Genomic DNA, 24,136 nt, shown 5'->3' on the forward strand with positions numbered 1-24,136 from the left:
TATGTTATTTATTGACCACTAGCTCCTCCCAGCAGGACTCAACTGCCGTTTCATGTAACAAAATATCGGTTTGGTGTTTGCGGGTTGTGTCCCATAGACTTAATCAGCTATGTTTTTTGTTGGATTACATTCAGCATGTTTAAGCAACCAAAAGTGACTTTCTCCAGGTGATTTGTGTATGAAATATGTTTTGGTCACATTACTTTTTTGTGTGGAAAATCCATTTGAACTACTGTCTTTTGAAGACTGCAGTCTTCACCTGCTTATGGTAAGCAATTGTGCATTTGTCATAAGCATGTAATGGTTTGAGGATGCATCATAAGCAAAAAGGTCAAAACATTAATAACACATATAAAAAAGGCTTTTACAGTACAGACACATATGCAACATCCATAATATTTAAGGTATTTTTGAATGTATTCCAATATACAGTATATGATTATTTGTATCTTATTTTTTGGCTAATTTGACAGCTGTACTATAGATATGTTTGCTCTGTATTGAAAGTCAAAACTGAACTTGAAAATTTAAAACAAATTAGAACATTGCCTTCATGACACCCCAAGGTGTAGTGACACCCAGTTCGGAAACCTCTGCTCAAGAGTAAGACACGTTTTCTAAACGTATATATTTTTCTTAGGCAATAGTATACCTTGAACAATTTAAAGAGTAATCTAAGGATAGTGTTTTGAAATGATACAGCTGTAGTAAAAGTTGTAGTAGTATTAATAATGTCACATGAAAAACATACAGTAAAATTCTTATTTGCATATCTGACCATCATGCAAAACCTCACCACTGAATGGCTGAATAAAAGTCATATGTAAACTGTGCAGCTCAGAAGTTAAGTACTGTTGTAACACAACAAAATTGAGAAACCATAAAAGGAATCTCAGTTGACATTCTAATAAGTAGAGCCTAAACAATCCATATTGGAGATGATGGGTAGCTCCAAGCATTGTAACCCAAAAAAAAAAAAAAAATAAAAAAATCTATAACAGTTTTTATCTGTAACAATATGAGACTCTACATCATTGTTGAAAACGATGGCTTTCCACAAATGATACAGATTTTTTTTTAACTGTGGTATGCTATACCAACCAGAAAGCAAATGAATGAAGTTATTATACCTAGGCTTTATGAAGATCTTAAGCAAAACATTACCACATCTCTTAGGTCAGCAGAGAACTTGTAACAGATGAACATCCAGGGCATCAGATTCCTATGGGACAATCAAATGTCACTACATTAAAAATGATAGTGTTGCAGACAAGCACGCTGCATGCCAGTCACAGCGAGAGCAACATTGCTGCCTATACAGTATGCAGAGCTGCTCAGATGACTTGCTGTTGTTCCAAAAACCTTTCTAGTATTTCCAATGAATGTTTCATTGCATTTCTTCATCAAACACAAGTTTGTGTGTTGGCAGGTCCAAAAAACTTTGCTTCTCAACGCTCCTCCCCCGGCCAAGCAAGCAGTCTATTGTTGGAATTTTCAGGGTAGCCTGCAATACCAAAGTGAGCTTGTGCACAAAACAGCCGATGTGAATATCTCCATGAGCTGCACCATACGAATCATATTACTGGTGTTGTCAGTCACGATGGATGGTTCTTTTTCTTTTATGTTCCATTCATCCAATGCCACCGTCAACAAGCATCAGCTCTAGATGCTCATTTTAAAATGCTTCCTTTTTGTCTAAGGAGGATGTATACAGACATATTTTTGAAAACTGACGAAATGTGATGTTACACATAAGCAACTGTATGTGTAACTCGTACAGTCACAGAAAGACACGAGTCTTCCAGCTGTGCCTTTACTTTCGACTAATTCAAGATTATTTTAAATGTCCAAATAGGGGAATAAATTTAGCTGTTTACTTGAAGGGTGTCTACATGCAGATTCATAAAACACAAATAGATTACTGAATAACATACTTATTATTTAGGAATCAATATTTGATTATTTTATAATAAAAATATTTGCAAGATGACATAGATGTTTCATAAAGTAGATGCAACTGCCTTGTATTAAAACAAGGAACCCCCCATAATGTGTGGACTTTGATGTGGCAATACATAGGTTAGGTAAATTATAGGGAATTCTGAATAAGTGCAGTGCTGTAATTTTTTTTTTTTAAAAAAAGAGTAATGATATTTTGTTCCACATCTTCCAAATACTGATGTTAACTGTTCATTTCTATTCAAGTATTTCTTCTTAAATGTCATTTCATGCTTATGCATATGTTATGAAATCACTATGTAGACACTCTTCAAAAAAAAAAAAATAATATATTATATATATATATATATATATATATAATATATTATATATATATATATTATATATATATATATATATATATATTATATATATATATATATATATATATATATATATATATATATTGTGGCAGTAGGGGGCAGTAGTGCACCCTTGAACCCTCAGGGATGACTCCAGACACCAGGTAAAAGTCCACGACCCTTTATTGTTTGATAACAATGTGCACCAAGCACCCTCCACACTACTCATAAACCAATACTCTACGTAACACACACTAAACTCTCCTCCTCGCCCAGACACTTGCTCCTCTACCTCCCAGCTCAGCTCAGTGTCTGGACTGAGGCACCGTCCTTTATAGCCCCTGACCCGGAGGTGTTCCTGTCCCAGCAGTCCACAGTTCCTTATTCCTTCCGGTCAGGGCAATCAGTCTATTACTTCAGCCCGGGAGCACGCCATACCTTCCTGTCACGTGACCGTGACGTACTCCCGGGTCATAAGGCACAACAGAGCCCATAAGTCCCCCCACAGCGACTCCTGGTGGCGCACAAGGTATCCAGCAGGGCTGTGTATAAACACCACAGAGTCCATAAGGCCCTGCTGGACCTCGGGCACGATCCCGCTGTCGGAGAGCTCCTCCTGTCGGCCTGGGGTGCGGACGCCTCGAAGCCGGCAGTCTTCCACAATATATATATATATATACACACACACACACACACACACACACACACACACACACACACACACACACACTAGGAACACTTTTTAATCAGTGTATAGCATCAAATCAATAAAACTTCTGGGATATCGATCTGGTCAGTTAAGTAGCAGAGGACATTGTTAATCAGTTTCAGCTGCTTTGGTGTTAATGAAATTCACAACATGTGCACTAGAGGGGCAACAATGAGATGACCCCCAAAACAGGAATGGTTTAACAGGTGGAGGCCACTGACATTTTTCCCTCCTCATCTTTTCTGACTTTTTTTCACTAGTTTTGCATTTGGCTATGGTCAGTGTCACTACTGGTAGCATAAGGAGATACTTGGACCCTACAGAGGTTGCACAGGTAGCCCAAACACTCTAGGATGGCACATCAATACGTGCCATTGCCAGAAGGTTTGCTGTGCCTCCCAGCACAGTCTCAAGGGCATAGAGACGATCCCAGGAGACAGATAATTACGCTAGGAGAGCTGGACAGGGCCGTAGAAGGTCCTTAACCCATCAGCAAGATTGGTATCTGCTCCTTTGGGCAAGAAGGAACAGGAGGAGCACTGCCAAAGCCCTACAAAATGACCTCCAGCTGGCCACTGGTGTGAATGTCTCTGACCAAAGAATCAGAAACAGACTTAATGAGGGTGGCCTGAGGGCCCAACATCCTCTAGTAGGCCCTGTGCTCACTGTCCGGCACCATGGAGCTTGATTGGAATTTGCCATGGAATACCAGAATTGGCAGGTCCACCATTAGCGCCCTGTGCTTTTCACAGAGGAGAGCAGGTTCACCCTGAGCACGTGACAGACGTGAAAGGGTCTGGAGAAGCCGTGGAGAACGTTGTGCTGCCTGCAACACCATTTAGCATGACCAGTTTGGTGGTGGGTCAATGATGGTCTGGGGAGGTATATCCATGGAGGGACACACAAACCTCTATAGGCTAGACAACAGCACTGTTAGACCCTATGCTGGTGCAGTGGGTCCTGGTTTCCTCCTGTTGCACGACAATGCCTGGCTTCATGTGGCGAGAGTATGCAAGCTGTTCCTGGAGGATGAAGGAATTGATACCACCGACTGGCCCCCACGCTTGCCTGACCTAAATCCAATAGAACACCTCTGGGATATTACGTTTCAGTCCATCCGACACCAACAGGTTGCACCTCAGACTGTCCAGGAGTTTAGTGATGACCTGGTTCAGATTTTGGAATGAGATCCCCCAGGACACCATCTGTCATCTCATTAGGAGCATGCCCCGATGTTGTCAGGCATTCATACAAGCATGTGATGGTCGTACAAACTACCAAGTATGATTCTGAGTTGCTGCAATGAAATTTCGGCAAAATGGGCTAGCCTGCCGCATCATTTTTTTATTTTGATTTTCAGGGCGCTTTTGTATTCAGCCCTCTGTAGGATGATCATTTTAATTTCCATCAAATGATGTGTCATCCTTTCATTCCTAACACATTACCCAGTCCATATCTGTATAGACATCCAGCATGATTTTTTTCCCCAATGAGATCTGAAATGTTCCTTTACATTTTTTTCTTAGCATGTATGAATTATAAATATATTCTGACATATTCTTTTAAAAGGGTACTATTTAAAATCCACACTAAATTTAAAAAATGCATTGTTGAACTACTGAATTTCAAGATAATATATCTACATTTAAACTAACTCTTTAAAGCTGTGTTTGAAACAACATGCTTTTAAAATTTGATTTGTCATTGAACAAAACGGCTAGGTTTGCTTTTTTAGGATTTATTTGCATCATTAGCTGGTTAAAAATATTAAAAGGTAACATTTAACAGATTTAGTCAAATCAACTCAAATCTCAAATGTCAGAAATTCATGGTGGTTTCATTTTTATTTTTTTTTTACATTTGTCCCATCCAATGTGAAATCAAACCTACCAGTTTTACATTAATCCTTTATTTCATAACTCCCGTCAAACAATCTTTGTTTTGCCATTTTCAAGGATTTTTACATGAGTGATCAGACTTTGCTATTGCTTATGCCGGTTTACAAATCAAGAATTAGAAAATTAGTTGGACTGTAATTACCTGTAGTCAATTTATAACTGTGAAACTGTGAGTAGGTTATACTAATGAACATTAGTTTGCCTTCAAAAGACAAGATTCAGTGTTTGCAGATTTATTATTTGGCAATGAAGTTTGCTGGTTTTATTGTCATATTAACTGTACGCATCTGTGATTAGGCATCTCTATTAACATAGCACACGTCATATCAATAGGGAGATGCACTGAAGCACTAAATAAGTTTCAATTTGGTATTAACAAATAAAGCAACTAGTGTCAATGCCAGAGTAGACAAATCAAATGGCCACTTTTGAATCTTGCATTGATGTTTACTTGCTACAACCATTATTTGCAACAGCAGTCCTCCAACATCCCATATGCCTAACTGTGTATGCATGTAAATTGCACCCCAGTGTGAACCTTAACTGTATACACTGGTTAGAAAATGGACATATGCTTGGACTGATGTACATCAGTAGAAGTGTTCATTACAATTGACGAATGAATGTAAAGCCTTTGTTAATTTATCAGTGTTGTGTAAGCCAATATTTAAAAGTATCTAAGTTTATATAATGCAAAGTTGACTAACTCATTCATTTATTCACTCACTAACTTGCTCATGAACAAAATCTGTTTCCTGTTTAGTTAAGAAGCTAAAATTTTAGCAGGACAGTACATCTAAGCGAATAGGCATCTGCTAAGAAAGGACATTTTGATATATCAATATATAGAGGTAAAGCACCTCCCAACCCAAATAGAAAAACTAAAATATGCCAAAATCTTTAAAATAAATTTGGGAACATTATAGAAAAAAGAAAAATTGCTGACATATTTTTTATCTTTCAATATATGCGCTATGCTCCATAGAGAAGATGCTTTATACAATTGAAGCATGCAGCAGAAGTGATTGACAGGCCGCACAAATAGTACCACTAGCCAACTGGGTGGACGGATGACTGATGATCGGGAGGTGTGCTTGACAGGAAAAAAGAAAGACATGACACATTGTAAAATGGACAGAAAAGTATTTAGTAGCACTTGAATTTCTGATTGAGAAATCCTCATTCCTTACATTACTACATCTACACACAAAGTACCTGTGCTTATGCACTGTATATACACTTCAAGCAGTACTCTGCACATACTGCTCCTTCACACCTGTGAACTTTAACAGGGGACTATACACAAGTGACAAAAAACATGAAAAGAAATAGTGTACTTGAGTAAGAGAATAAACAAATGAAAGTTGTAAACATCTAAAAGTGATAATAGCCAAAGCAGTAATCAGAGCAAAGGGTGGCTATTTTGAAGAAACTAGAATATAAAACATGTTTTTAGTTATTTCACCTTTTTTTGTTAAGTACATAACGCCACATGTGTTCGTTTCATAGTTTTGATGCCTTCAGTGAGAATCTACCAATGTAAATGGTCATGAAAATAAAGAAAACACATTGAATGAGGAGGTGTGTCCAAACTTTTGGCCTGTACTATACATATACTGTACATGTGTACATATATACACACACACACATATACTATGGGGTGCCAAACAGGCAAATACTGTACATTGATTTTCTGAATATATAAGTCGGCGTCAGAATATATAAAGTCAAAACTTGAATATATAAACTCATTCCCGTATATATAAAGTCACTGTCGGAATATATAAAGTCAAAACTTGAATACATTAAGTCAGCGTCGGTATATATAAAGTCAAAACATCTTTCTGAATATATAAAGTGAAAACTTGAATATATAAAGTCATTCTCGAATATATAAAGTCAAAACTTGAATATACAGTGGTGTGAAAAACTATTTGCCCCCTTCCTGATTTTGCATTTTTTGTCACACGAAATGTTTCTGATCATCAAATACATTTAACCATTAGTCAAATATAACACAAGTAAACACAAAATGCAGTTTTTAAATGATGGTTTTTATTATTTAGGGAGAAAAAAAAATCCAAACCTACATGGCCCTGTGTGAAAAAGTAATTGCCCCCTTGTTAAAAAATAACCTAACTGTGGTGTATCACACCCGAGTTCAATTTCCATAGCCACCACCAGGCCTGATTACTGCCACACCTGTTTCAATCAAGAAATCAGGAACTGCCTGACACAGAGAAGTAGACCAAAAGCACCTCAAAAGCTAGACATCTTGCCAAGATCCAAAGAAATTCAGGAACAAATGAGAACAGAAGTAATTGAGATCTATCAGTCTGGTAAAGGTTATAAAGCCATTTCTAAAGCTTTGGGACTCCAGTGAACCACAGTGAGAGCCATTATCCACAAATGGCAAAAACATGGAACAGTGGTGAACCTTCCCAGGAGTGGCCAGCCGACCAAAATTACCCCAAGAGCGCAGAGACAACTCATCCGAGAGGTCACAAAAGACCCCAGGACAACGTCTAAAGAACTGCAGGCCTCACTTGCCTCAATTAAGGTCAGTGTTCACGACTCCACCATAAGAAAGAGACTGGGCAAAAACGGCCTGCATAGTAGATTTCCAAGACGCAAACCACTATTAAGCAAAAAGAACATTAGGGCTCGTCTTAATTTTGCTAAGAAACATCTCAATGATTGCCAAGACTTTTGGGAAAATACCTTGTGGACTGATGAGACAAATGTTGAACTTTTTGGAAGGCAAATGTCCCGTTACATCTGGCGTAAAAGGAACACAGCATTTCAGAAAAAGAACATCATACCAACAGTAAAATATGGTGGTGGTAGTGTGATGGTCTGGGGTTGTTTTGCTGCTTCAGGACCTGGAAGGCTTGCTGTGATAGATGGAACCATGAATTCTACTGTCTACCAAAAATCCTGAAGGAGAATGTCCGCCATCTGTTCGTCAACTCAAGCTGAAGCGATCTTGGGTGCTGCAACAGGACAATGGCCTAAAACACACCAGCAAATCCACCTCTGAATGGCTGAAGAAAAACAAAATGAAGACTTTGGAGTGGCCTAGTCAAAGTCCTGACCTGAATCCAATTGAGATGCTATGGCATGACCTTAAAAAGGCGGTTCATGCTAGAAAACCCTCAAATAAAGCTGAATTACAACAATTCTGCAAAGATGAGTGGGCCAAAATTCCTCCAGAGCTGTAAAGACTCATTGCAAGTTATCGCAAACGCTTGATTGCAGTTATTGCTGCTAAGGGTGGCCCAACCAGTTATTAGGTGCAGGGGGCAATTACTTTTTCACACAGGGCCATGTAGGTTTGGATTTTTTTCTCCCTAAATAATAAAACCATAATTTAAAACTGCATTTTGTGTTTACTTGTGTTATATTTGACTAATGGTTAAATGTGTTTGATGATCAGAAACATTTTGTGTGACAAACATGCAAAAGAATAAGAAATCAGGAAGGGGGCAAATGGTTTTTCACACCACTGTATATATAAAGTCAGCGTCAGAATTTATAAAGTCATTCCTGATTATATAAAGTCAACATCGGAGTATATAAACACATTCCTGAATATATAAAGTCAAAGTCAAAATATATTAATTGAAACGACTCTGAACTGAACTAAGTTAACAAAAACGTATTCAGAAAAATAAATTAAAAAAACCACTGTTCGGTTAATGTTTTGAAAATGATGCATGTGCCCTGCCCAGGATTGGTTCCTGCCTTGCCCAGTGTTGGCTGGGATTGGCTCCAGCAGACCCCCGTGACCCTGTGGTCGGATTCAACGGGTTGGGAAATGGATGGATATTCCAGCGCTGACTTTGTATATTCCAACGCTAACTTTATATATTGAAGTTTTGACTTTATATATTCCAGCGCTTACATTATATATTCCGAAATATTCCAACGCCATCTTTATATACTCAGATTTTGACTTTATATATTTGAGAATGACTTTATATATTCAAGTTTTGACTTTATATATTCCAGCACTGACTTTATATATTCAAGTTTTGACTTTATATAGTTAAATTTAGTCATCATTGCATAACTTTCTTTACTGTAGAAATTTAAAGACTAAATTCAACTTCCATTCCTACCAAAGATATTTCTGGGGACTAAATAGAACCTACTTATATCCAAATTCGAGCTATTGAGCTGTCTCCTGCCTGCCTGAATAAGTCACCCTCGCTTCACTCTTACTTTTTTACCGTTCATTTAATCATGGCTAGTGGCGGAAAATTTATAAAATGGAAGGAGGATAACACTATGTGTGGCTTTACCAAAACAATTATTGATGGCGAAGCGATTATTCATAAAGATTCAATTGGTGATCTGTTTTTCTTTGTTAACCTCATATTTTTTCATACTTCTTCTCAAACCAAGGGGGTGCGAGGGTAAAATGAATCGGGAAGGGCTGATCAATGTAATCGGTGTACCAGGAAATCATGCATTGACAGAAGTTCCCCTTTGCTTGGAATTGAAAGTGTGATTAAATGCATTATTTTTTAATGCGTTATGGAGCACATGCATCGAAGCTTCTCAGCTGTGCTTGTGCTAAGAAAAGGAAACATTTTAAAAATAACGTAACACGATTATCAATGTAACCTTTTGTAAGTAGTGCCTGGAGGATTCAGTGTGGAGAAATTCTACAGACAGCGTGTGTATTAACTTGTGGATTTTTCTGTGAGTATTTGGTAGCAGCATCACAAAGTCACTTCTGTAAGACTGCGTTAGCTGCGGAGCTCAGCTCAGAGCGAAATGAGGTGAATGGGACGGGAGATGATGATGTGACTCCCCCACCCGCCTTAACTGTCAATCCCCCACAAACACAGTCTCTCGGAATTTGCATAAGCACAGCCCCTCACCTGCAATTTTAACTTAGTTACAAAGTGATCAAAACTCTCGTTTATATCCTGTGTCCTCTCATTAAACTTGTATCCCGCATTATTTGTGGGCATGACAAACGCCAGCGGCAGCGTGTCTATGAACTTAATTTAAACTTTAGGTTTACACCATGCTTTGTTTCCGAAGTAGCAGCACTCATGAATATGGTTGTATATGTAACTTGCTCGCTTCTTATTGTTTCGCTGCCTTCTCAATTATATAATGCATGTTTTCTTCAGCGCTTTTTGGAGCTCTTCCTGGTTTTCTACGTACTGCGTTGACAGTCAGTTCACGTGATTACGTGGGAGGCATGACGATGTCACATGAAACCCCGCCCCCCCATGCCTTTCGAGCTCAACTCCATTACAGTATATGGAGAAAAATAGCTTCCAGTTATGACCATTACGCGTAGAATTTCGAAATGAAACCTGCCCAACTTTTGTAAGGAAGCTGTAAGGAATGAGCCTGCCAAATTTCAGCCTTCTACCTACATGGGAAGTTGGAGATTAAGTGATGAGTCAGTGAGTGAGTGAGTCAGTGAGGGCTTTGCCTTTTATTAGTATAGATCTAATCAGTGATTATTAATCCAGCTTTACAAGTAACACTGTTCATACAGTAACATATGTTCTGACAGAATACGTTAGTAACAGACTTATGAATCTGTTTAGACTTTAAATTTTCAGCCACTCAAAAGCCACTGTGTGATCAAGTGAAGCCTCCATTCATCCCTTCAGTTGCTACAGAAGGAGGAAAACATTGGACTGATGATGAAGTCCGAGCCTTGTTATATGTCTGGTCAGATAGCAACATACAGGGACAGCTTGAAGGAGCAGTACGCAACAAAGGAATTTTTGAAGAAATTGCAAATAAACTACAGAAATTTGGAGTAGACCGGGACTGGAAGCAGTGCAGAACTAAATATAAAAACCTAAAATATGAATACAAGACTGTACGAAGTGCTCAAGGCTCAGGAAACGCATGGAAAAGCATGAAGTTCTTCAATGAGATTGATGTCATTCTGCGGCACAAGTCTACAAAAGCAAGAAATAATAATGAACTGGGAAAAGAAACTGTCAGTGAAGGTAACATTCTCTTTTGTTTCTTGCCACCAACAAGCTAATTTGTTAAAATATTTTACTTTTATGATAGATAGAAGCATGAAGAAAAAACAGGCTAAAAATGCAAATTCAAAATGTTAGCTTTAGAATAATTTTATAGGTCCTTTTAGAAATTCCACAATAGTTTGTGAATTAATTTTTTTTACATATTAATAAAAAAAAAAAAAAAAAAAGACATCCCATTTTATACTTTTAGCCTTTTATAATGATGTAACCTTTAATGAATTTTGGGGGAAAAAAAAAAAAAATCAGATCAACTTAGTTTTGAAGGGAAAATTTTCTTTATGCTAGCAGTTTAGGTCAGTACAGGAACAATTAATGGTATATCTTAAATTGGGTAAACTATTTGAGTGGTTTTTATACTTACATGCCTTTCCTCTAAATAAAGTCTGAAAGATTGGAAAAACCTAAACCTTGCTTGTATTTAACACACTATGGTCTGTACACAAAAAGTTGGAATTGCCTAAAAGTACGGAATTCACAAAAATGCAGAGGGACAGAAATAACCATGTTAATTTAGGATATGTGTCCAATAATATGTAACATGTGTATACAGTTATTAGATAGCCTGGGATGAAAAAATATAAACACTTAAGTCTGATGATGCTGTAGGAAACTATCAAGAATAAATACTATAGATTTTCATTTTCCTGTTACAGAGGAGAATCTCACTGGTTTGGATGAGGACGATTCCTTCAGCACAGCATCCGAAGATTTAAACAATGCATACATTAAAAAAGAGCCTCAATTTGAAGGTAAGCACAGAACCAGTAGATCTGTGTAAATGCCCAGCACAATTTTCAAGCCTTATGCCCCTGCAATTTTCATGAATTATATATAGTCATGTTGAATGTTTTCACCATCATAGTACACCACCTTGTGGACAAAAGCTGTATTGAAGTTTTGTTTCAACGTGCTTTATTACTGTTTCAGTTTTTAGCAAATGTCATATGTGGATGCAAACATTTATATTATTATTTATTAAATAACTCAAAAGATGTAGAATTATTAGAAATCAAGTGAACTTTTGGAACTATCCACACCGAATAAAACACATTTCTTTTGAAATCAAACATTAGAACTTACTATTTTTATTAAAAAAAACTTAATTATTTAAAACTGTAATGTACTGAAAAGGCACAGCCAGCCAACAGTTAAATGTTCTTATCTAAATATGTATTTTTGATTAAAGATGACGATTCTGCCAGTATTGCATCGGAAGATCCAGTTCCTCCACTACACTGGAAAACAATGACAGACAGAGGTAAATAGATAACTGGTATTTTATACTGTAATTCTCACAAGTTCATGTTGCGTATATTCATGTAATGTTATTCAAAAACTTAAATCCTGAAAAACATTTTAATTTAAATTTTAAAGTTTAAAAACAATTGAAAAAGTGAAAGACACACTATAATTACACACAGAACTCTAAAACTAAATTAAATTCTACACAGGATTAGCTGCTGTAATCCATTTAAAATTTTTTTATCTACAACTCTGCCTACTAGTTTACTATACCAGTAATAATCTGGTATTTGACACAGACCCTCCCAGGATCATATTGCACATATCAAGTAATACCACTAATATAATTTGTAATAGTAATTTTTATAGGATAACATACAATCTCTGCTGAGTATTTGAAAGCCAATTATTAAAAAAAAAAAAAAAATACAAATCCTACCAAATCACCACATAATAAAAAATCTATATAATCAAATTAATTTTTAAAATGTATATGATAAACATATATTAATAAATGGTCTTACAAAATAAAAAAAAAATAAATACTGCCAAAGACATTCTAACTTAGGAACTAATGACCTGTGTTGAGTCTACATGTTCTTCCAATGATTATATTTATTTTCCAGGTAGTCTGGCATCCTCTACTGTCCTGAAATTCACGCAAATTATTTTGTTTTTTTTTGTTTCAGAAACAAAAATACACATTCAGAAAACCTGTCAGAAACAAGATTACAGGAAGGTTCCTTATCGGTCACTTTCTTCAGTTTAACAGATTTCAATAAAGAGAAACATCAGTATTTTTGCTTCTGATATTCGATATAAATCAAAAACTGAACAAACTGACAAATATTATGCAAGATGCAAAATAACAGTGTCGTCATCTAGACCACAGACATGCATGATGTAGGCTTATTGCAATTTTACTTTAGGTTTCTTTTTAATAAGAATAGCTACTTTACATGCACATTTCAATTTAAAGGTCTTCTTCTTAAGCTATATTAATTTTTTTTTAATTTGCTTTTTAATTTTACTGTTGAGTACACTAGTATTTAATACTACTTCCAGTTTATAAATATTTCTGAATTTCAAGCACTATGAGAAAGCCAGGCACAGTTACAGCAGGATAGATAGATAAGATGGATTTAAACTTTACTGATCCCAAAGGAAACTGTTAAAAGGGAAGGAGGAAGTTGCTCCAAGTCCATATGTGTGCTAGAATGTTTAAAGTACATACAGTAACATTCTCACTTAATCCAATTTAAGGTCATTGGACGCCAAGGTCTTTCCTGGTAGTAGTTGCAACCATGGACATGGCACTAATTCATTCAAGCTCAGAGTCATGTTCAGTTTATTCACAACAGGAAAGCCATGAAAATAAGCATCCTCTCTAATCTCACTTTGACATTAAGTAGGTGATGATGTATTAATGTTTTGCAAAAAACATTTTTTCTGCATGCATTTATTTAATATGATGCAATATAAAATTCAGTTATTTTTATTATATATCAATACAGATATTCTAAATGTTACATGTAAAAAAGCATACCATAGTTAAAAAGAAGAAATATACTGAAATGCAAGGACAGCATTTACCTATTATCCTGAACCAAAAACACTGCAATAAATAGAATACAGCCACAAATACACAAGGGTATCACTTGGACTATGTGTTTCTTACTTTGATAGCTGCATATGTTAATGTGCATCGTAAACTCACTAGATTTTTCATTTTGAATGTTACTTTCACATTTTTAGATTGATAATAAGAACTTTTCTAAAAATAATGAACCTTTAATGTCCTGATTTGAATGTGGCTTTCCAGGTGATCATATTTCAGCAGATGACAAATTCAATCAATTCAGAGTCATCACAGTCAATGACACAGGAATAGGACGGCACTGGAGTGATGACGAAGTTAAAGCTCTAATTCTTATCTGGTCTGATGAAAATATCAGACAGCAGCTTGAAGGGGCAACAAGAAACAAGGAGATTTTTGAACAGATTGCCAACAGATTAATGGAAATTGGCATTGACCGGGACTGGAAGCAATGTCGGACAAAATATAAAAATCTGAAGTATGAATATAGAGCACTTCAAAGAGGAAATAATCAGCTCTGCAATCCCAGGAGAAGTATGCGGTTCTATGATGAAGTAGATGATATCCTAAAGCAGTCAAGCTCACATCAAAGAAAAGAATCAGAATCCCTCCCTCAGCCAACAAACCTAAACGGAAAGAACAGTGATGAGACTGACACACCAAAAAGCACACATTCTGCAGAACAACATAATACAGGTATATATAAAAAAAAAAAAAACAAAAAAAAAAGTATCTTCCATCAATGTGTAATGTATAAAATGATTAGATCTTTGAAATGTTTTCAGTTGTCTTAATTCCTAAAAGTTTCATATTGAATAAAAATCTGTGCAGTTCTAGTGGGAAAAACCATACTGTACTTTGACACTTTTTATGAAGATATTCACCACTAATGTCTTGTGTCAGTGGTTATCAATGCAGATACGGTAAAATCATTTTATTTGGGGCAATACAAAAATAGCAGTTTGATAAACCAAGATACCAAGCTAACTGTAATCAGTAAATACAGTAGCAACCAGAAACAATCAGAGAAAGTTCTGCGTGTTCCACTCTTTAATACTGGCTAAAAAGTGTTGCACCTCATTGTTGATTTACCCGAGTACAAAAGTGCTTCAATAAGCAAATTCAGTCCGATTTACTTATCAATGAACTAAATGTCAATTAACCCAACTCATTTTTGAATACAGCCTACAAATTAGTGGTCTGTGCACTTTCTTTGACTTTGAGAAAAGAACTATTTCACTGCTCCTTGCTTCAAGTTGATATTTAACTGTTTGACATAATTGAACAGTATAAGTTAATTCCAAAAATGCCATTAACTCCCAATACTCTACCCTTCTAACAAGATGCAGTATATGTCCCCCTCTATAATTTTAGCAAGTATGTATGGTATATTGCCTGCTAATCAGCTTTCTTAAAGATAAGAGTATTAAAGCTCTTTTGCTGTGGAATCTCAGCAATTGGTGATAATGACCATTTGTTTTCCAGTAGCTAAACACTGAGACATTTACCACTCAATTTATGCTATAGTGTTTTCACCAATTCTTTTTTAAAGATTCTTTGACAATTTTCTATTGCTAGCCAGCCTTTTATATATTTACACTAAATAGAAACGGATTCCAGATAACAAGTTACACCTCACCATTTGTCCTACCCCTAGATATACTGTATAGAAGTACACTTTAAGAGTAATGTACCAACATTTAATACTTAGCTTATCATAACTTATAAACAGATTTATGAATTTACAATTTCCTGCAGTGATTAGATGGTAAGGACTGTAGAATAAATATGGCCTAGGCCAAAATATTTCTTTCCAGCCATTTAAATCTTCAAAGTGCATCACTTCTTGTAATTTTCTTATTGCGTTAATCATATGTATCTACTGACAAATGACTGAAATTCAGAAAAACAAGGCTTGCTTGTGTGTTTTTTGCCATTTTCTTTTATCTATCTATCTCTCTATCTAGCATTTAGCAACTTCCTAGTTCCTATTTTTTGGTCCATTATTAAAATCAATCTGGGGCTTAAGTTTGTACAGTACTGAAATCTGCTTTTTTGTCCTTGAAGAAACATGATGTTTCATTTACTGACATAAATGTATTACTCCGTTGTTTCATCCATAATTGCTTACCATATGCTCATAATATAAATACTGTGACTTTATACATTATACAGGTATTGGCTTTCTTTAATTTACATCATAATGTGCTCAAGACAGACATGGATTGCACAACTTCCAGTAGGAGAGCATGTCAAATGACTACAGTTGCTGTATTTTGCTGCCTTGAGAATGTCAGATTACACGACTGCCTCATGACTGACTTGTCAGCATTGTTTCAAATTTCCAAAGCTTGCCACATTTTGACAGCCAAATGATGCACTGCTAAATAGTGCTGTTGGCCATACAAATAATTTCCAGGTATGGAGAGATCAGCCACAGTCTCCACTCATCTTTTTCCTTTTCCCATTCTGCCATGGTACCAAAAAACACAAGACATCGGGAAGACCAACCTCCCTCTGTTTTTGTGGGTAAAAAAAAAAAACAAACAAAAAAACACCAATTTTTCTTTGTTCCTTACAGCTGCACCGTATGCATTATAGCTCCAGCAGATAGCTCATTCGTTATGAGCTCTCTCACATACAGGAGCCTTTCCCTTTAACTTAAGACAAATTTACATGAAAACAACTAAAACATTGTCTGCATTTGAAAACATTTATAAGTCATTAATTACTGTATGAATAAGATCCTATCACATTACGCAAAGTAGTAACTGCATGCAGTATATATTCAGAACATATACATATTTACAATTAACTGTTCAAATACTACATATTTAGCCCGAACTGACATTGATATATGAATGTATACTATGAATGTATGCTAAATTTAACTACAGAATTTAGAAGGTATATTGTGACATGATTATTTAAAGAAAATATGGGTGCTAAACATATGAAATATCAAACTCCAATAACTTTATAACAATGTCTTTGTCATTTTTTAAAAAACAGATGAAAATGAATACACCAACAAAGTGGAAGAACTAGTGGTCCTTGGTACAAAGAGGAAAGCCAAAAAAGAAGGTACAAGTGAACATATTTAGAATGACAAAAGTAAAATTAAGACTTCAGATCTACTCAAAACTCCACTTTTTAACTCAAAAGTGGAAAAGATAAAATATTTACCATCTTACCAATATGTTCAGCCTCACTAGAAATATGCATGTTCATTATTTATTTTTTATTAAGATGGCATAAGGAAAATAATTATACGTTTGTATAACAGTTATACATTTTCTATATTTTACGTACCAGACTTGCACATATAGAGATTATGTGTTTGTTTTACTTGTAGAATATACTGTATGTGTAAAATTTTCCAAAATTCTTTTACGGCTTCAAGACCTCATCCTAGGCATTAGATGAAGGCCAAGGCAAACCTTCCATTTCATAAACATAATTTTTTAATGAATTCCAGAAATCACATTATTAATCAATGTCTACCCATTGTCTTAATTCAGCAAATTAGTTGTTGAGAGCTCTCACCATTTTTTCAGAATGTGTGTTTTTCATTCAAACTATATGAACCACAAACATGTATGTATACAGCACATACTGTACATATTCTTTAAATAAACTTGTTTTACTTTATACATTTTTTTACTCACCCTTAGGATAAGTCTTCTAATTCATATTAGGTGTTTAACAATCAGTTACTTCAGATACCTGACAATCAGTTATATATCTCAGAAAAATGACAATGATGACAGTGATTCTTGCATGACAGATTTGCTACAGGATACAGTAGGAGAAATTACGAAATATGGGCATGTTTGATTTTCATATATGATATTCAAAGTTTAACCGAATCCCTTCTCAAAAGGTTGCAAAGTACCATTTTTTACCCTGCAGCAGTGAACTGAAAAACATTTTATCAAAGAAAGGCTCTCCAGCATATGTTTACTCTGAATTGCCTTTATCTCACATTCATTTAATTGCTTCCTAAACAGCAGTGAGGTGGTTGTCATCAATATGTGTGGTCACACACAGAAATTTTCCCCCCCATTTGTGTTTTAATTTTTATGATATTGGCAATGAATAAAATGTTTAGAAAGTGTACAAGTAATGCTTAAATGAGTAACTCATTAGAATTTCAAAATTAAGACACACATTTAAAGAAGATATTTTACCAGCATCTTATGATCATTTTAAAAGTATGAACTTGCTCATTTTGAAAATGTTTTGCCCTGAAACACAGATTAAGAACCACTGGCATTAATAAATAAGAATAGGTAAAAGTAAAATTCAGCCATTAGTTCATTTCATTTTTCCTACCCATTTTATAATTTCCTACAGAAACAGGCCATACCTCATTAATTCTGAATTGTATTTTATTTATATATAAAAAAACACACAGTTTATGATTGTTGTCTTACACCAATTGCTGCCATGACAAGCTTGAGCCACCTTTGACGCTGATCTGGATCAAGCAGACTCGTGAATACATGAATGTACTGTATGTAATTCAAAAACTTTTGCATTCTGGCCCATGGCAAATGATGACAAGAAGTGCATTTAAAAATAAAGTGGGGCTTGTTATCTAAAAGGACCATTTCATTCCCATCAGCACTTTTCAGATGCTTATTTTCTGTGGGACCAAACCATATCTGTCAAACAAATGGATAATCCAGAAAAATAAGTGAACTGGAGAAATAAGCTAATTATGTCATGATGAGCATAACATGAATTGATATTTACAAAGGTAAAGCATTTTTGTGTCTACACGATTGTGTTGATGGTTTTCTTAATGCAAAAATCATTTTAAATGCTCTTTCCAAATTCAGAGAAACTGTGTATAGTTGGGTTACAACCTGAACTGCACATTATTACATGGTTGATATGACTCATACTCGAGTACTTGGTAAACTGCCTGGTGATGGTGTGCTCAGTGAAAGGAACTATACTAGTTAACAGACTACAGTTCTAGTATAACTGGGAGTTTAAGTACAACAGCAGTTGAAGATCTATTCAAAACACCATCAGAATAAACTGAAATTTCTTCATTAGTAGCTACTTTGTTGCCCTGTTTTAAGAGGCATCAGAAAGACTGGTACCTATTTTTTCCCCCTCAATTTTAACTTTAAAAATATACTTCAACCACTCTTCTTTTCTGCCTCATTAAAAGGTAAAATATTCTGCACAATGTGGTAGGCTGGCGCCCTGCCCGGGGTTTGTTCCTGCCTTGTGCCCTGTGTTGGCTGAGATTGGCTAAAGCAGACCCCCGTGACCCTGTATTCGGATTCAGCGGGTTAGAAAATGGATGGATGGATGGGTTGGATAATGGATGGATGGATATTCTACAAAACCAAATCAGGATCAGAATTTGCAGCAGAATGTCTAGAATTGGGAATCAAAGTAAACTAGTTTCTTCTGAATATTTTCATGTTTAGTTGCCATTGTTTAAGCCAATGTTACTCTGGCAAGTCATTTGTGGCCTTCATTCCCATAAAGCAGGCTCTGTTAAGAAAGAGGATTATAGAAGACCTAATATAAAGGGTCACAATACTTGTTGGTTAATGTGGAATGGTTTAATCATAGTTTGGTTAGCACAATGGTAAAATGACTAGCACTTGCACTGAGTTTTTTCTCAGGTAGTCCAGTTTTCCTCCCACATCCCAGAGACATACATGATTAATTAATTCAAAAGCCCAAACTGGTTCTTTATGGGAGTGCATGACAATGTCTTGAAATGGTCTACAACCTCATACAGGGTGGGTTTATAGTTATAGCCCCTTGATCCACAGAATTAAGCAGGTTCACGGATGAATGCATGTATTTTTCAGTATTACCTACTCATGCTATGTACTGTGGATCAAGCAGCAATGACTTGCCAATTATTTTTTCTATAATGGATACGTGGCTTTCCGTTAAAGATATGGTGAGAAGCTCAGTCATCCGGGAGGGGCTCAGAGTAGAGCTGCTGCTCATCTGCATTGAGAGGAGTCAGATGAGGTGGCTCGGGCATCTGATCAGAATGCCTCCTGGACGCCTCCCTGGTGAGGTGTTCCGGCACGTCTAACCGGGAGGAGGCCCCGGGGAAGACCCAGGACACACTGGAGGGACTATGCCTCCCGGCTGGCCTGGGGATGCCTTGGGATTCCTCCGGAAGAGCTAGAAGAAGTGGCCAGGGAGAGGGAAGTCTGAGCATCTCTGCTCAAGCTGCTGTCCTCGCGGCCTGATCTCGGATAAGCGGAAGAGGATGGATACATAAAAATTTCCCAACTTACAGAAATTAGAACTAATATCAATGATGAAAAGATCTAACAATTAGAAGTCTTGTTACATATTATGTATATCCCTTCTTTGAGCAATCGCACTTTAAAATATGGAGGAGACAACAATATGTCCTGTCTTGGAATGGAGGCACTAGACACATCAGAGGGTGATTACTCTGTAATTCACACTTAGGGATAGTCCAGTAACATTTTAAATGTTACTTTTAGTTTCTTTTTTTTTTTTTCTAACAGTTCAAAATTTTTACCTGACAGTAAAATCATCATCAAATGCAAAACAATTGCAGAGTAATTCTTTTAACATTAGTACAAACAACTCAATTCATCTTGCTGTGCATGCAGCCATCTACAAAATCAAACAACTTTTGCTGATTTTAATATTTTCAGTCTACCAGCTACTTGATGTTGACAACATCCTTGAAAGTGTTCAAGTTAGTAACAAGACTTATTGCTATGACCTTTTATCCCCCAACGTACTTTTAGAGAACACTTGTACTATTGCTAAGAAGGAGGTAATCATGCAAGGAATAAAACTTTAAATTCTTAAACACTTGCACTTTTGCACATACGAGGGACATTCAATAATTTATTTACCTCTGTAGGAAAGAAAACAGTTTTTCAAAAATATTTTATTCTTCAATGTAGTACCCTGATAGTTCCATATACTTCATTCACTTTTCCTGTAATGACTTTAACCACTTAGAAAAAAAAATATTCTGTTTTGCCACAGCTACCTTGATGTCTTCATCACTTGAAACGCGCTGTTCATGGAGAGATTTCTTCAAAACTCAGAACAGAAAATAATCTAAGGGAGCCAGGTCAAGACAATAGGGTGGATGGTTCAGCTGCTGAAACCCACATTCTTGGATTGCAGCTTGTGACTAACGTGACATGTGAACTGGCGCATTGTCATGAAGAAGCAGCACACCTGCTGCAAGTTTTCCTCATCTTTTCTCCTTGTTTGACTCCCGCAAAGCGATCATTGTGTTGGGGTAACTCTCCCCGGTTATGGTTGTCTTGCGTGGCATGATCTCCAGAAGCAAAAGTCCTTCAGTATCCCAGAAGACAGGTGCCATGACATGGCTTGAACTTTTTTAGGGTCGGGGCTGACTTATGCTTTCACTACATTGAATCCATTTTGGACTCAGGATCTCTGTGATAGCCCCAAGTCTTATCTCCAGTCACCAAGGAATGAAAAAAATTCACGGAGCATCTCCAAGTTCTTCTTACAACAATGGAGCCTCGTGGCCTACTGACATGGCGTCAGCATTCTTGGAACCCATCTTGTACTGACATGCCCAAATTTTCATGATTTTCCAAACTGTACCAGCTGAGATGCCCATTTCTTCAGCTATTTGGGAAACCTTAGTCTGTCTGAAAAAATTAAATCCTCCACTTTCTTGCACATTTATGTGGAAGTTGCTTCCACAGGCCACCCAGTGTGAGGGTCATCTTCAATGGACTATCTACCCCATTTAAACTGCTTGCTCCACAATTTTACTTTGTAGGATGATGGGACCGACTCACCATAAACTGCAGTGATGTGTTCATGGATCTTCTTTGGCTTTTTCCCCCTTCTTTCATGAGAAATTATATCACTGAATATTGTTCCAAATCTAGCATTTTCTGACATGATTCACACAAGGACTCACCTAATATCCTGTCTCTTGGAACGTTAGACTCACACTGAGCCACAACTGTGCATGAGTAACCTTGCGACATGTCACAATATGCACAGTCTTGTTTCAACATGCTTGCTACTTTCTTTCATACTCAAGTAGATAAATAACACCCCTCTTACAGTATATTGCATTGTGTAAAACCTCAATTTAATCAATCAAATTAATCAGCCAACTGTTGAATTATTAATAGTTATTAGTTTCAGTCCTAATTAAAAACTCCACTCATTGGTATTAGAAAATTTTAATTGCAAACCATAATGATAAAATGCTTAACAATAATAAACCTCCCGAGTTAGCATCAAATGTACATTTTTTGTTGACTTGCACACAATTTCATTTTCTAACATATAACTGAATCTTATATCTTTGATATACCAAAGTCTAACAATTTGATCCATGCCCTATACCTATCGGTCTGTTTTATATTGGTACTTTTCATGATTGCAGTCACAGACAACACTTTTACTTTTAAAATCAAATGCTATTGTCACAGAATTATTTTAAAAAATAAGCATGACTGATGTTTAATTAATTAGATGCTGAACATACTGCATGTACAATGAATGTTAACTGAAACTTCAAAGTAAAGAGTACAACTCAAGGATATTGCTGACCAATCCATTCTTCATTTTCATATTGACATCTATTGAAGGAAAAGTGGTACGTTTACATTTATTTTTTAGAACAACCAATATTTTCTGCTAAACAATAGGCTATTTGCAGCCCATTTAGCTTACAAAATAAGCTAATTTACAATCTACTTATATGCATATGTCTTATAGCAAGTTGTTTAGTCATGGCCAAATACAGAACATACTGTATATTATACTGAACTTCTAAACAGGTATTTCTTACAATACAGACTTTTTTCAGTACAGTAGTTTAAACTTGAAATATTTTTTTTGTTTTAGAATCTCCATCATCAAGTAAAAAGAGAGTTCATGCAGCACAGCCAATTGAATGTTTGGTGGACAGTCAAACGCTATCTAAAAGCAACCCTTGCAAGCAAGAGGAAGAAGGCCTTTGCATTCCGACAACAAAGACCATCACCCACACTTCCAATCAAAGTGCCTGCCAGTTGACTCAGGTAAATCTTGATCTTCTACAGTACAGTATTACAAAACATTTCAAGCATCAAAAGAATTATGTACATGGAGCATTAGTAGAAAAACGTTGACAACTCATAAAAGTAATTATTACCTTTTTATTTTTTTTACTATAACATACCTAGTCTGGTTACATTATAATGCACATATACCTGATGAAGAACACTATTTATTGACAATGAACTTCAGAATATAAATACTTTAGAATACAGTATAATGACTGTGGGCTATAATCCCCCACACACCTGTGAACTTATGGCCAGCTTGTCCCGATTTTCTCGCCTGTGCTTGAATTCTCAGTTTCGGAGTCTTACCTTCTCAGCCATACCACTGCAAGCAGTATGTTCACTCCCACATACATTGATTGACGTACACTCCTATTAACAGGTCCTATTAACACAGGCTATTCCGCACATTAACTTTTTGCTGCCATGAAAATAGCACAGTCAGGCTGCTAGATGATAAACAGAATTTCAAAATGTTTCAGAGTATGGTTTTGGCACCATTTCAATAACACCTTAAAAGCAAATGAAAAATGCTAGCAATGCTAATACTGAGTGTACAGGAAGATCCAAAAACATTGCATTGGAGTATGCTGGATGATCAGCCAGGGTCATGGATTTGTTTAATATGGTCAAGTCACCAAAGCAACAGGGAGAAGTTTCCAACTTCCATTATAAATGGTATGTTGAGCAGTCTTATAGCTCATTGGCAGAAAAAAAAAGAAATACATATATATACATACACACAGTACTGTGCAAAGATTTTAGGCAGGTGTGAAAAAATGCTGTTTCATGAAGACAGTTTCATGTCATGGCAAGACTGAGCACAGCAACAAGACACAAGGTAGTTATACTGCATCAGCAAGATCTCTCCCAGACAAAGATTTCAAAGCAGCCTGGGGTTTCAAGATGTGCTGTTCAAGCTCTTTTGAAGAAGCACAAAGAAACGGGCAACGTTGAGGATCGTAGACGCAGTGGTCAGCCAAGGAAACTTAGTGCATCAGATGAAAGACACATCAAGCATATTACCCTTCGAAATTGGGAGATGTCCAGCAGTGCCATCAGCTCAGAACTGGCAGAAACCAGTGGGACCCAGGTATACCCATTTACTGTCCGGAGAAGTCTGGCCAGAAGTGGTCTTCATGGAAGAGTTGCAGCAAAAAAGCCATACCTCCGAAGTGGAAACAAGGCCAAGTGACTCAAGTATGCACAAAAACATAGGAACTAGGGTGCAGAAAATGGCAGCAGGTGCTCTGGACTGATGAGTCAAAATTT

The 24,136-nt window shown here is 36.3% G+C and overlaps 2 protein-coding genes across 3 annotated transcripts in view; one reads left to right on the top strand and one right to left on the bottom strand.

Moving 5' to 3' along the window:
* The window catches only part of ppat (phosphoribosyl pyrophosphate amidotransferase), a 70,842-nt gene that overhangs the window by 41,168 nt on the left and 5,538 nt on the right, over positions 1-24,136 (bottom strand). The gene's annotated exons all lie outside the window — the stretch shown is intronic.
* paics (phosphoribosylaminoimidazole carboxylase, phosphoribosylaminoimidazole succinocarboxamide synthetase) overlaps positions 1-24,136 on the top strand; it is a 70,936-nt gene that overhangs the window by 12,180 nt on the left and 34,620 nt on the right. For both annotated transcript variants that reach the window (XM_039750898.1, XM_039750896.1), the window contains exons 3-8: positions 10,484-10,897; positions 11,593-11,688; positions 12,126-12,197; positions 14,004-14,474; positions 16,791-16,862; positions 22,665-22,840. In XM_039750898.1, coding sequence (XP_039606832.1) covers positions 10,484-10,897; positions 11,593-11,688; positions 12,126-12,197; positions 14,004-14,474; positions 16,791-16,862; positions 22,665-22,840 — 1,301 coding nt within the window. The remainder of the gene's footprint in view (positions 1-10,483; positions 10,898-11,592; positions 11,689-12,125; positions 12,198-14,003; positions 14,475-16,790; positions 16,863-22,664; positions 22,841-24,136) is intronic.

This window comes from Polypterus senegalus, chromosome 4 (genome assembly GCF_016835505.1).
Source record: "Polypterus senegalus isolate Bchr_013 chromosome 4, ASM1683550v1, whole genome shotgun sequence".
NCBI lineage: Eukaryota > Metazoa > Chordata > Cladistia > Polypteriformes > Polypteridae > Polypterus > Polypterus senegalus.